Below are 12,703 nucleotides of genomic sequence, written 5' to 3' on the forward strand. Positions count from 1 at the left end.
TACTCAGATTTTACAGATAACAATCCCAAATAAACAGCAAGAAAAGTAAAGCAGGGACGTATACTCTGTGTCCTTTGTGGGTACTGAATTAGAAATTATTAACTGGATGTACAGTGTTCCACCTCTCTCAGGTTTCTAAACAGTCCCTTAACTTGCCTGGTGGGAGACCTTCCATCACTTGCTGAGATCTGAAGCTCTGGGACGAGAATGTCACAGGGCGGGTTGGAAGATGATTTTATCTTCATTCCAAATATAAATTCTCAGACTGGCAAATCTGTCATACCCTCAGGATAAGTTTGCCCAAACAATATTAGCATATATGCCCTGCAATATCAAGCACAGGGCATCCACAGACCCAACTGACACTTGGCAGGTATAATGGTGAGAAGGGAAGGAAATAAGTGTACTTTTTTTTTTCTTTTAATAGAGTCTTTTTTTAACTTTATTTATTTTTGGCTGCATTGGGTCTTTGTTGCTGCACACAGGCATTCTCTAGTTGCGGTGAGCAGGGGCTCTTCATTGTGGTGCGTGGGCTTCTTATTGCAGTGGCTTCTTTTGTTGTGGAGCATGGGCTCTAGGGCACGCGTGCTTCAGTAGTTGTGGCACACAGGCTCAGTAGTTGTGGCTCGCAGGCTCTAGAGCGCAGGCTCAGTAGTTGTGGTGCACGGGCTTAGTTGCTCCGTGGCAGGTAGGATCTTCCCAGACCAGGGCTCAAACCCATGTTCCCTGCATTGGCAGGCAGATTCTTAACCACTGCACCACCACGGGAGTCCCAATAAGTGTACTTTTTGAAGATAGTACCTTCCAATTTTTTTCTTTCTCTCCCCCATTCCCTCTCTCCTCCTTTTCTTGCTCTGAGCGCCTGCCCCCCTCTTTCTTTCTTCCCTCTTTTTCTTTTTCCTTTCTCTCTCTTTTCTTGCTTCCTTGCTTTATTTCTTGGCAAGAAAATTCTTCAGATAGAAAGGGAATAGAGTTACAGCATCCCCATCTGTTCCATTCCCAGGGATTATTTAGTTGTCCAAATTTCACCAGCTTCTCTGGATTGCCAGCTGGGCCCCAGTGGCTGCTACCATCCCACCCAGACAGACATTAGGGTTTTTTGGAGTTCTCTGTTTTCCAAACCTAGGCAAACCAAAACAAAACAAAAAAATCCTAGTTCAGTCAAGTCAGGATTTGTTTTTTATATAATTTAATTTAATTTATTTATTAATGTATTTGGCTGTATTGGGTCTTCGTTGCTAGGCACGGGCTTTCTCTAGTTGTGGTGAGCGGGGGCTATTCTTTGCTGCGGTGCACGGACTTCTCATTGCAATGGCTTCTCTTGTTGCAGAGCACGGGCTCTAGGCATGTGGTCTTTAGTAGTTTTGGCATGCAGGCTCAGTAGTTGTGGCACACGGGCTTAGTTGCTCCGCAGCATGTGGGATCTTCCCAGACCAGGGATCGAACCTGTGTCCCCTGCATTGGGAGGCAGATTCTTAACCACTACACCACCAGGGAAGTCCGAGTCAGGATTTTTTTCAAAAAAATTTTTTTACTAAGAAATTTAAAGGAAACCTTAGGAAAAAACAAACCTACAAAAGCATGAAATAGATGTATTTACAGAATGCAGATTCTGTTTTCCAAAATAACTGAGATCTAATTGTAGATTGATTTGTCTATTGTATTTCCTTTTCTCAATCCCATCACTTTTGCATGCTGGACCCTATGACTCAGACTACACTGGGTTAACTAAGTTAGTACTGCTGCTAGGTTTGGTGGGATTCTCAGTTCCCTAAACCTGCCCTCCCATCTTCTCATTGGGTTTAGCCTCCTGGTTTTCTTTTCTGCTCCTGGACTGTTGTCATCCTTGCCAATACCCCCAAACGTTGCCTTCTGAATGAGAAAAATATTTGACACCCCACTTGGTCACAATGGATATTTGGGATTTAGACCAAGCCCCACAACCTTAACTTGCAGATAACATCTCTACCCTTCGTCCTAGCCTCTAGAAAAATAAGTTAGCAAAACTTGCCTCTTGCTCCTGACCCATTTCTGTCCTATTTGATTTGTTCATTCATTGAATATTTATTGAGCACCAGCTTGTGCCAGGCATTGTGCTAGATATTTGACATTGCTTTGTTATATAAATATTGCAAGAATCCTCTTAAGGCTTAGTTCATTCTTTAAACAAACATTTATTGTATGCCTACAATGCACCCTTCCTAGATACTGTGCTAACTGCCAAAGTAGATATTATTATTCCCGTTTTTTTCCTCTGGTGAGACATACAGCTTCCCAAAATCGTTCAGGAAAACAAGTGGCCAAACTAGGATTCCAAACCGTAGTGGGTTTTTTTTTGAAGTTTCTGGTTTATACTTATATTAGATTAAATGGTTTTATAATCCTTTACTATCAGTAAGTTATATTAAAAGAACATATTGATTTCTATTATGCTATCCAGACATACACATTTTAATAAATTGTTTATTTTGGAATAATTTTAGAATTACAGAAAAAGTGCAAAGATAACACACAGAGTTTCTGTATGCCCCTCAGCCTAGTTTCCCCCATCTTACATTACCATGGAACATTTATCAACACTAAGAAATGGGCATTGATACATTGCTAATAACTAAACTTCATATTTTATGTGGGTTTCACCAGTTTATCCATTAATGTCCTCTTTCTGTTCCAGGATACAATTCAGAGTTATCACATTGCATTTGGTTGTCATGTCTCCCCAATGGTCTCTGGTCTGTGACAGTTTCTCAAGTTTTGTTTTTCATGACCTTAACAGTCTCGAGGAGTACTGGCTAGGTATTCTGTAGAATGTACCCCAGTGTGGGTTTGTCTGATGTTTTTCTCACGATTAGATTCTGAGATTATGGATTTTTGAAAGTATATAACAGAGGCGAAGTGCCCTTCTCATCAGATCATACCAGGCGTTACATGACAGCCACATGACATCACTGGTGATATTCACCTTCATCGCTTGGTTAAGGTAGTATTCGCCAGGATTCTTTACTGTCAAGATACTATTTTTACCTTTCGCTACTCTTCTTTGGAAATAAGTCTAGCCTACTCTCAGTGGGAATGGGAATTAAACTCCACCTCCTAAGGAGGAGAGTATCTACACATGTTATTTGAAATTGTTCTGTTAGAAATATTTGTCTGTTCTCCACATTTCTTTAATCACTTTTATATCACTAAGGACCCATGCTAACCTCTGGTCTAAAACCTGTGCTTTTTCTGCTGTACCAGACAAGAAATGACAAAGACCTATACTAAGACATTTGTTTCAGGAAAATTTATTTCAGATTTCAGAGGTTTTTAAAAGGTAGATTTGGGGCTTCCCTGGTGGCGTAGTGGTTGAGAGTCCGCCTGCCGATGCAGGGGACACGGGTTCGTGCCCCGGTCCGGGAAGATCCCACATGCCGCGGAGTGGGTAGGCCCGTGAGCCATGGACGCTGAGCCTGTGCGTCCGGAGCCTGTTGCTCCGCAACGGGAGAGGCCACAACAGTGAGAGGCCCGCGTACCGCAAAATAAATAAATAAATAAATAAAATAAAAAATAAATAAAATAAAAGGTAGATTTGATAAGACTTGGTGACCTTGAATGTGACAGAGTGGTAGAGGAGGGAGTGTTTGAAAACACTCAGATTTTGGTTTGAATGGCTGGAAATAAAATTTTGGTTTGAAATATTAACTAACAAATATGATGATTGGTTGTAGGCTTTGATAAAGCTTAGCTTCTTCAGAGACTGTATTTAGCCTATGTGTTACTGAATGCCCTGTTCTCCCAAGTAAGATCAGAGCAAACTACTACTTTTCTTTCTGACTGAAACACCAGGGCCCCCTAGTGGACAGCCCCCCGGGTCCTGTTTCTTGTCTAAAGGATGCTTGGTTTTGTTTTTTGTTTGGTTGTGAGGTTTTTCCCTAGTTCATTTGCAGAGCAGAGATGCTTGATTCTGTTCTCTGTCTAATAAATTATTACGCCCTTCCCATTTTAAAGTGATCAGTTCACCCCGTGTGACCTCATGTTCCTAAGAGGACAGTTACTCTCTGACAGTTACTCCCATGCTCTCATACTCTAAACCAGAAGGTAGTCGATACTTGTTTTTAACTCATTTATCCTCTTATTCCATCTGGTGCTATATTAATGTTAATTCTTTGTTTCAGAGCCATCATCAACCACTTTAACCCCAAAATTGAATCCTACGCTGCTGTGAATCACATATCCCAACTGTCGGAGGAGCAGGTAAGCCACTACTTTCCTCATAGTGACCCTAGTTTGTGGCTAGCATCAAGCCCTCTCTGATGGCAGAGGGATTCTATGACTGAGCTTCTAATGGGAGTGGCAAGAGCTAGGCTGCTAAGAGGAATTAGTAAGGGATTTGTTGGTAGTACTTTAAATAGAATGATGGCTTCTGTTTTAGTGCCATATGAAGGGTTTGCTTAATTATGTAGAAGATATGTAGGTGAAATTTTGGTGAATTGTTATTTTAGAGTGGGTGATATGGCATTTCTTCTTTTAATTTTAGGCAGAGAGTCATTTTGACTTTTGAAAATAAGAAATGAAAACTTAGCAGTGGTTGAAACTGCCAATTAGAAAAACCCTGAGTTCAGCTTAATTTGAGGCTGTTTGGCTCCTTAAAACATGAGCCCTCCTTGGGGCAGATTTTCCTTAGTAATTGAGTTCTAATTTGCCTTGAGCATTTATTTCAGAGCAGGTTTTTTTGTGATATGGACCAAGTTGGAGATGCAGATAGTGTTGTGTGTTTGTTTTCCTTGAGTCTGGCCTGATTTCCTCTTCTCCCAAAATGCCTGTACTCGGCCCTGCATTATATAAAATTACAGATGAGGCTTTAGCGTAGCATGGTATTGAACTTGATGTTTCAGAATGAGACTCTTGAGTCCTGTTTTTAAAACCACAAAATGAGACATATATTCACACAATCTTCCTTCCTTCCCACCCTACTCCCAAGTTGGAGGGCCTGGGTATTCATGAGGTGAGAGTCCAGATATAGGCTCCAAGCCAATTAAAAAAAAAACACCTATGCTCTGCGCTCTCTTTTTTTGGCCACTGAGCCTCTTGCTGTCAGGGCCAGCCAGCTAGCTGTTGTGTGATTGTGTGTTCAGTGTTCCTAAAAGCTGTTCCGCTCACCAAATGAGGCACCAAGCAAGCCTTTTGCCTAACAGACAGCTTCTCAGTATTCCCACCAGTGGCTCTTTCCTCAGCCAGATGGATAGGACTCAATTAGTCTATCAGTTATTCCCCTTGACATATTTGTTCTCTTTTGTGAGGCCAGCTGTGAGAATCCATCCTCTTATTTAAACCGCTTTGATAAATGGCTTTCATTTTCTTTTTTCCTCTTCTGCCTATGGAGCAGTCCTAAGTCCTGTATAGGACTTTGATGCCAGGGCTCTCTGTGAGGTGCTTCAAGATCCTACCTTTTTCCTGTTGGACCAGTTCAGATCAGTTTTATTATATCATTTTTAAGCAAAAGAATTCAACATCTTGAGTTTTGTATAGTGAAAGAAAGGGTGACTTTCTTACCACAGTGAGCTCTGGTTAGCCTAAAATCTTTAAAAAAAAAAGGAAGACACATTTTCCCAGTCAGCCACGTGCAGTATTCATCCCCCAGCAGCTTGGGAAGGTCAGGCTGAAATCTTCCTACAGCAGTAGCAGCCACAGACCAATAATAAAAATCCATTCTGGCGCATGAGGCAATCTGGAAAAGGATGATTAGCAAGCACGTGTCCTCACCCTTCTCCAACTTCTTTCAAAGTTAAATGAAGTGATGAAAGTGACTCTCAGTAAGAGTCCACAAGCCAGAGATGAGGCAACTTCTATAGAGTGAGAGAGTACACAGCCCTATTTGAGAATGATGAAGGGATAGCACTCTCAAAGATTTATTTTCTTAGTAAATAATTGCATGCCTGCTGTATACAAAGTGTGGTCCTGGGTAGTAGGGATCAGTGGTGAATAATCTAAGTGTAGTCCTTGCCCTCATGGAGTTTTTGTATATTCATTACCTCTCTTAACAACTCTTTTCACTTGGGTAGTGGGGGAAGGGTGATAACTATTCTGGGACCCTTTTCAAAACTGCCCTCAAAATAGTTGTTGCTTCTCTTCCCTAACTGACTCTGAGGGGCAATAAATGACAGCATGAGGGTGCACTTGATTTTATTCTCAGCATATCAGATTAAAAGTATTTTGACTCCTTGTTAATCTCCAACATGTGTTGGAGCACTTCTCTCCCCTCAGTTATGAACATTAATGCTAATGTCACTAATATTAAGTGTATTCACAGCTTCTCAAAGAACTGGCTTTGGGATGCAATAGAGCCTGGTGGTCCAGTGATTTAGACTCCGCGCTTCCAATTCAGGGGGCTTGCGTTCAATCCCTGGTGGGAGAACTAAGATCCCACATGCCACTTGGCCAAAAAAAAAAAAGAAAGAAAAAAAGAAAAATAGGGCCTCAGTTGTTAGCAGCAAACTAAGTAGAAAGAAAAAATCAGGAACTTAATCCCCATCTAGATTCTAAAGTACTCCTAAAGTAAAGCTTAAAGACCATGGATAGACGTTAACTGGGATTTATAGCACTTAGTAAGATAGCAGACAAGAGAGGGCTCTTTGCTAGATCTGCCTGCCTAGACTGCCATTTTCTTCTGGCAAGAGGTTTAGTTCTGGCAACCCCCAGACACATTCTAGTGTGTGTTTGAGGCATTTCAAGATGATATTTGTAAATCCATTATTGCTTAATAAACAAAGCCCAGTCTCTCACACTGGGGTTTCTTTTCAGATGTCCAGAAGATAGATGACATTTTTTATTACTTCTCATTGGCTTCATGGAGGGCAAAGCTTTTTAATCAGTTAATACCCTCAGTGTGACTGAATGGTCATTCATTTTCTAGTGTAATAAACTGCGTGCATTTTTTTTTTTTGCGGTACGCGGGCCTCTCACTGTTGTGGCCTCTCCCGTCGCGGAACACAAGCTCCGGACGCGCAGGCTCAGTGGCCGTGGCTCACGGGCCCAGCCGCTCTGCGGCATGTGGGATCTTCCCAGACCGGGGCACGAACCCGTCTCCCCTGCATCGGCAGGCGGACTCTCAACCACTGCGCCACCAGGGAAGCCCCTGCGTGCATTTTTATTTTGTATACACAGGTGTCATATTTGTCTGGAGTTGATTGTGAAGCTTGCTCATTTTGACTCCTTTTGTGTGTGTGTGGTAAAATCTGCATAAAATTTACCATTTGAGTAGTTTTTAAGTGTACAGTTCAGTGGCATTAAGTGCATTCACATTGTTGTGCAACCATCACTACTGTCCATCTCCAAAACTTTTTCATCATTTCATGCTGAAACCCTAAACCCATTAAACAATGACTCCTCATTTCCTGTACCCCCAGCCCCTGGTAACCACTATTCTACTATTTGTCTCTATGTACCTGACTATTCTAGGCGTCTCACAGAAAGTGGAATCATACAATATTTGTCCTTTTGTATATTGTTTATTTCTCTTAGCAAAATGTCTTCAAGTTTTGTCCATGTTGTAGCATGTATCAGAATTTCATTCCTTTCAAAGCTGAATAATATTCCATTGTATGTGTATAGCACATTTTGTTTATCCTTCTAACCATCGATGGACATTTGGGTTGTTTCCACCTTTTGACTATTGTGAAGAATGCTGCTATGAATGTTGGTGTTTTGAGTCCCTGCTTTCAGTTCTTTTGTGTATATACCCAGAGGTGGGACTGCTGGATCATATGGTAGTTAATTCTATGTTTAATTTTTTGAGAAGCCATCATAGTGTTTCCCACAGTGGCAGCACCATTTTACATTCCAATTTTTCCACATCCTTGTCAACACTGGTTGTTTTCTGATTTTTTTTTTTTTTTTGCGGTACGCGGGCCTCTCACTGCTGTGACCTCTCCCGTTGCGGAGCACAGGCTCCGGACGCGCAGCCTCAGCGGCCATGGCTCACGGGCCCAGCTGCTCTGCGGCATGTGGGATCTTCCCGGACTGGGGCAGGAACCCGTGTCCCCTGCATTGGCAGGCAGACTCTCAACCACTGCGCCACCAGGGAAGCCCATTTTCTGATTTTTTTGATAATAGCCATCCTAATGGGGGTGAAGTAGTGTCTCATTATGGTTCTGATTTTTATTTCCCTAATCATTATTAATGTTGAGCATCTTTTTATGTGTTTACTGGCCATTTGTTTATCTTCTTTGGAGAAATGTCTCTTCAAGCCCCTTGCCCATTTTTTAATTGGGTTGTTTGGATTTTTGTTGTTGAGTTTTAGGAATTCTTTATATATTCTAGATATTTATCCTTCATCAGACATGTGATTTGCAAATATTTTCTCCTATTCTGTGGGTTGCCTTTTTACTATGTTGACAGTGTCCCTTGATGAACAAGTTTTCAATTTTAATGAATTCCTGTTTGTCTGTTCTTTGGTTGCCTGTACTTCTGGTGTCATCATTACTAAATCCAGTGTCATGAAACTTTTCCCCTATGTTTTCTTCTAAGAGTTGTATAGTTTTAGCTGTTACATTTAGGTCTTTGACCTATTTTGAATTAATTTTTTGTATATGGTGTTTGGTAAGGGCACTTTGACCACTTTTTGTATTTCATGTATCTTTATGAATAAAGTTTATAGAGAAGGTACAACTTGCTTTTCCAAGAACTGTGAAACTACTCCCAGTTTATTCCCTACTGGGTTTGCTTGTCTTTAGTACATCTTATAAAAACTGTCCTTCAGGCCCCTTGCCCACCCTCAGCTGAGATTTAGCTCCTTTCTCTTCTCAGTACGGCTTGTTGGTAAGCATCTGTCCCTAGCTGGTAGAATCATTTGGTATGCCCCTATCCCTACCAGTGATACGCACCCTGATTTTTATTCTCTCACGAGGATAGCTGAGTCACACAACCTGTGGCATTTTCATAGGTAAATCCCAACGACCCTTTTGTTTGTACTAAATAAATGTGGAAGGAAGGTATTTAAGAGAAACTCTAGACCCCAGACTAAATCTTGGGTTTGGATGCTTTGAGGATATACTGTCTTGATGATGCAATGCTCCCTGCAGATAAGTATGTTACAATAGAAGAGCTCTTCAGGGGGTTCTCCTCCCTATCCTGTCCTACCCTAAACTCTTATATACTCCCTGTCCTTTATTCCTGCTTTTCAAATTAGGAAAAAGACTTTTTTATTACTGGCTGCATCCTACTAGAATTGAGTCTACACTCAAGAGATCTGTCATGAAATTTTTTGGAATACTGGCTCACAGGTTTTTAACCCAAAGTCCAAGAATAGGCTTTAGAAAGTTACCGCACACTGAAATTGTGTAAAATTATGCATATGTCCTTTTTTTTTTCTTGAAGAGGGCCCATCTTTCTTAAAAGTCTCAGTCAGCCTTTGACCCCTTCAACACATTTCTTTTTAAAGAATCACTGGCTTAGGTGCCTTGAATAGTACCTCATACTTTCCTTGCCCCCAAAGCCATCAGACCTTTGAAAATGCCTATTGAAGATCTTAAGCACCTTTTAGACTATTCACTATTTGTTTTGGTTTGCAAATGCTATGACATTGATTTATATCAGCTCTAACTTCCTTATAGGCAAAAGAGGGATTCATAGCAGAACTTTACAGAAGATTCTCTAGAGCCCTGACTATCTAGATTACATAGTGGCAATTTAGGATTCATGTCAAAACCTTCCCTGAGCACCTGATTCCTTAAGCTTTCAGTCATACTTATGACCAATTTTGTGCCATTGAAATATCCCATTGGAAAACACTTTTACTTTTACTTTCTTCAGCCTTCATTCAGCTATCAGTATTTTAGCATTTAGTGCTTTGTGCTTTAGATTGAGCCAGGCATTTGAGGGATACAGAGGTATGATAAAGGGCCTTTGTTCTCAAAGGATGGACTAAGTGCAAAAGATGGCTTAAGGCAATTTATTATCAATAGCCGACCAGTACTAGCAATAGGATTTGTGTGTTCCTGTTGGAGAAAGATCTCTGCAGGTTGTGGTGGTCAGGAAAGGCCATGTGGAAGAGAGAAGAAGTGAGTTGGGCCTTGAAAGAAGAAGGGTAGGAATTGGATAAATGGAGAGGCACAGATTGTAAAATGTACTCAAAGCCAGGACCTGAAAAGGACAGAAAGAGTGGAGAAGAGTCCCAGAGTTTCTATGCCTTGTCCTTGGGTCCCAGGGCACCCAGGGGCTGGATGCCTTAGAAATATGATTCAGTCATTTAAATTGTTAGCACATCTTCCATAAACCCTAGTGCACTGACTCTCATCCCTGTCCTAATTGTTCTGCCTTTGATTCAGTTCACAAGCGTTCATCTCAAAGGCCTAGTATGAGCCAGCCTCAATGCTACTAGGCATATGATTAGACCTACTGAGCAAACCTATCTCTCTCTTTTTTTGTCCTGGTAAAAAACACATAACAAAATTTATCATCTTAACCAGTCTTAAGTGTACACTACAGTAGTGTTAATATATACATTGTTGTGCAATTTATCATGGGTTCGAGCCCTGGACTGGGAAGATCCCACATGCCACGGAGCAACTAAGCCCATGCACCAGAACTACTGAGCCTATGTTCTAGAGCTCGTGAGCCACAACTCCTGAGCCCACGTGTCACAACTACTGAAGCCTGCACGCCTAGAGCCTGTGCTCCGCAACAAGAGAAGCCACCGCAATGAGAAGCCCATGCACCGCAACAAAGAGTAGCTCCCACTCACCGCAACTAGAGAAAGCCTGCATGCAGCAACAAAGACCCAACACAGCCAAAAATAAATTAATTAATTAATTTAAAAAGAAAACAGAAAACTGAAACTCTGTGTATTGAACAACTCCCCTTTTCCTGCCCTCCACCTTGCCCCTGGCAACTACCATTCTACTTTCTGTTTCTAAACGTGAGCAAACCTATCTGGAAGCTGGTATTCCTTTAAACCAAGTGGCCCAGGGGCTTGCTAAAAATTTTTCATACAAATTTAGGGATTTTCCGGGAAGATCACAAAGGTGGTCTGCTGGCACCCCCATGTGCCACAGGACTATAGGACAGTGTCACCAGATGCCTCCCATTATTTCTTCAAGTCTCCACTCTCACTAAGGCTTTGGATTTTGGTTTCAGAGGAGGCCCTGTATAATGTCATGTTATAAGAGGTATCTTTGAAAGTATTATGATGAAACAGAGAATCATTCATTTGTAGGAATAGGTTAAAGTCAATTAGGGAAACAAAAAATGCTTCACATCTGATTGAGTGAAAGTTGCACTGGAAGCTGAGTATATATTTTCATCTATTAGTCATCTTTCTAACCCTTTTTGCTTTTCTCCTGATCCTAAGATAATAGCCACTATAAATAACTGCTGAGTGTTTAAAGATCCTAACGAAACCTAACTTTATTTTCCCAGAGAACAGTGAGATACTGCTAATAAGAGAAGAGCCCTGGTTTGTGGGGCGAAACATTGTTAGGGTGTCTGGGTGGCACCCGTTACTTGTGAACATGTAGGAGGAAGCACAGAAAGATCTTGGGGAGATATCCTAAAAGCTTCAAGCCTTATGAGGAAAATGGAGCCTGGTACTTCAGCTTTAGAGTTCTTGGCCCTTGGGGTGCTAGTAAATGTTTAATAACTGGTAGCGGGGTGAGTGGTTGGAGGGGGCTGATTTGTAGTGCTAAAGGTGAATGCTCCCACCATGGCTACCAGTGTGAAGCCAAGTGGCTCTCACTGTGCTTGAAAATTTAACAATCATCTCTCACAGGCGAAGCATGTGTTAAGTCAGCTCCAGCATACCACTGGTTGTTGAGGAAGACTGGGAGAAGTGGGTGTGAGGTGGGGCTGTGAGGTGGGGCTTTCTGAGCAGGAGGTGAGTGTGGGTCACTTTCCCCATGGAGCCACCTATATTGCCTCCCAGGGCAATCGAGTCCTCTGAGCAGCCCATTCTGAGAGCCCCTGTGATGTTTTCTCATCTTAAAACAGGGCCTTGGCCACCATGCAAGGCAGCCTTGGCAGAGACATATGCTGGTGAGCTGAGATTTAAGACTCTCACGATAGCCATAACTCAGTTTCCCGTACTTGGCATTGTGGGTTTTTTTGTACAACAGCCTGTAGTTTTGCACTGCCTCTCTATAACACCGAGTGATGGTTGCTGTGGGAACTCTGAGTACGAGCATGTGACACAAGCATTGGCTGTCTGACCCTTCCTCTCTTGGTGTCTTTGTTTAGATTCTGACATTTCAATTGACCTATTTGGCAGGAAAAAGTTTGATATGAGTTATTTGTTCACTGGATTCACCAAAGCAGAAAGACACAAAGTCAGAGGCAGAGAGATTTTCCTACAAGCTGCTAATAAACCTTGGAAATCAACTTTATGTTACATAGGGCATCTTGAGAAGGTCCACTTAAGAAGGTCAGCTGATTATGTGCTGCTAGGATGTCCACTCTCTTACTTGGACCAAGAGGTAGGCTGCACTACCAGAGACAGGGGAGAAAGCTGGATTTTAGCTCCTCTGAATAGGGAAGAAAGTATCTTGGATTTAAAAAAGGACACAAATAGATAAAAGGAAAGGAAAAACTAGGAGTTTCTGAGCTAGGTACTTTTACTTAGGTTATGTAATTAATTCTTTAATCAATTGTTTGAGGTAGGTACAGTTATCCTCATTTTATAGATGACGATGCTAAAGAGACTTAAGTAATTTGTTCAAGATCACACAGCTGT

The 12,703-nt window shown here is 41.7% G+C and overlaps 1 protein-coding gene across 1 annotated transcript in view; it reads left to right on the forward strand.

Annotated features, from left to right (window-relative positions):
* ARMH3 (armadillo like helical domain containing 3) overlaps nt 1–12,703 on the forward strand; it is a 166,894-nt gene that overhangs the window by 132,032 nt on the left and 22,159 nt on the right. The window contains exon 24 of the mRNA XM_082854900.1: nt 4,158–4,236. Coding sequence (XP_082711026.1) covers nt 4,158–4,236 — 79 coding nt within the window. The remainder of the gene's footprint in view (nt 1–4,157; nt 4,237–12,703) is intronic.

The sequence above is a fragment of the Leucopleurus acutus genome (assembly GCF_964270905.1).
Source record: "Leucopleurus acutus genome assembly, chromosome: 14".
In the NCBI taxonomy this organism is placed as follows: Eukaryota; Metazoa; Chordata; class Mammalia; order Artiodactyla; family Delphinidae; genus Leucopleurus; species Leucopleurus acutus.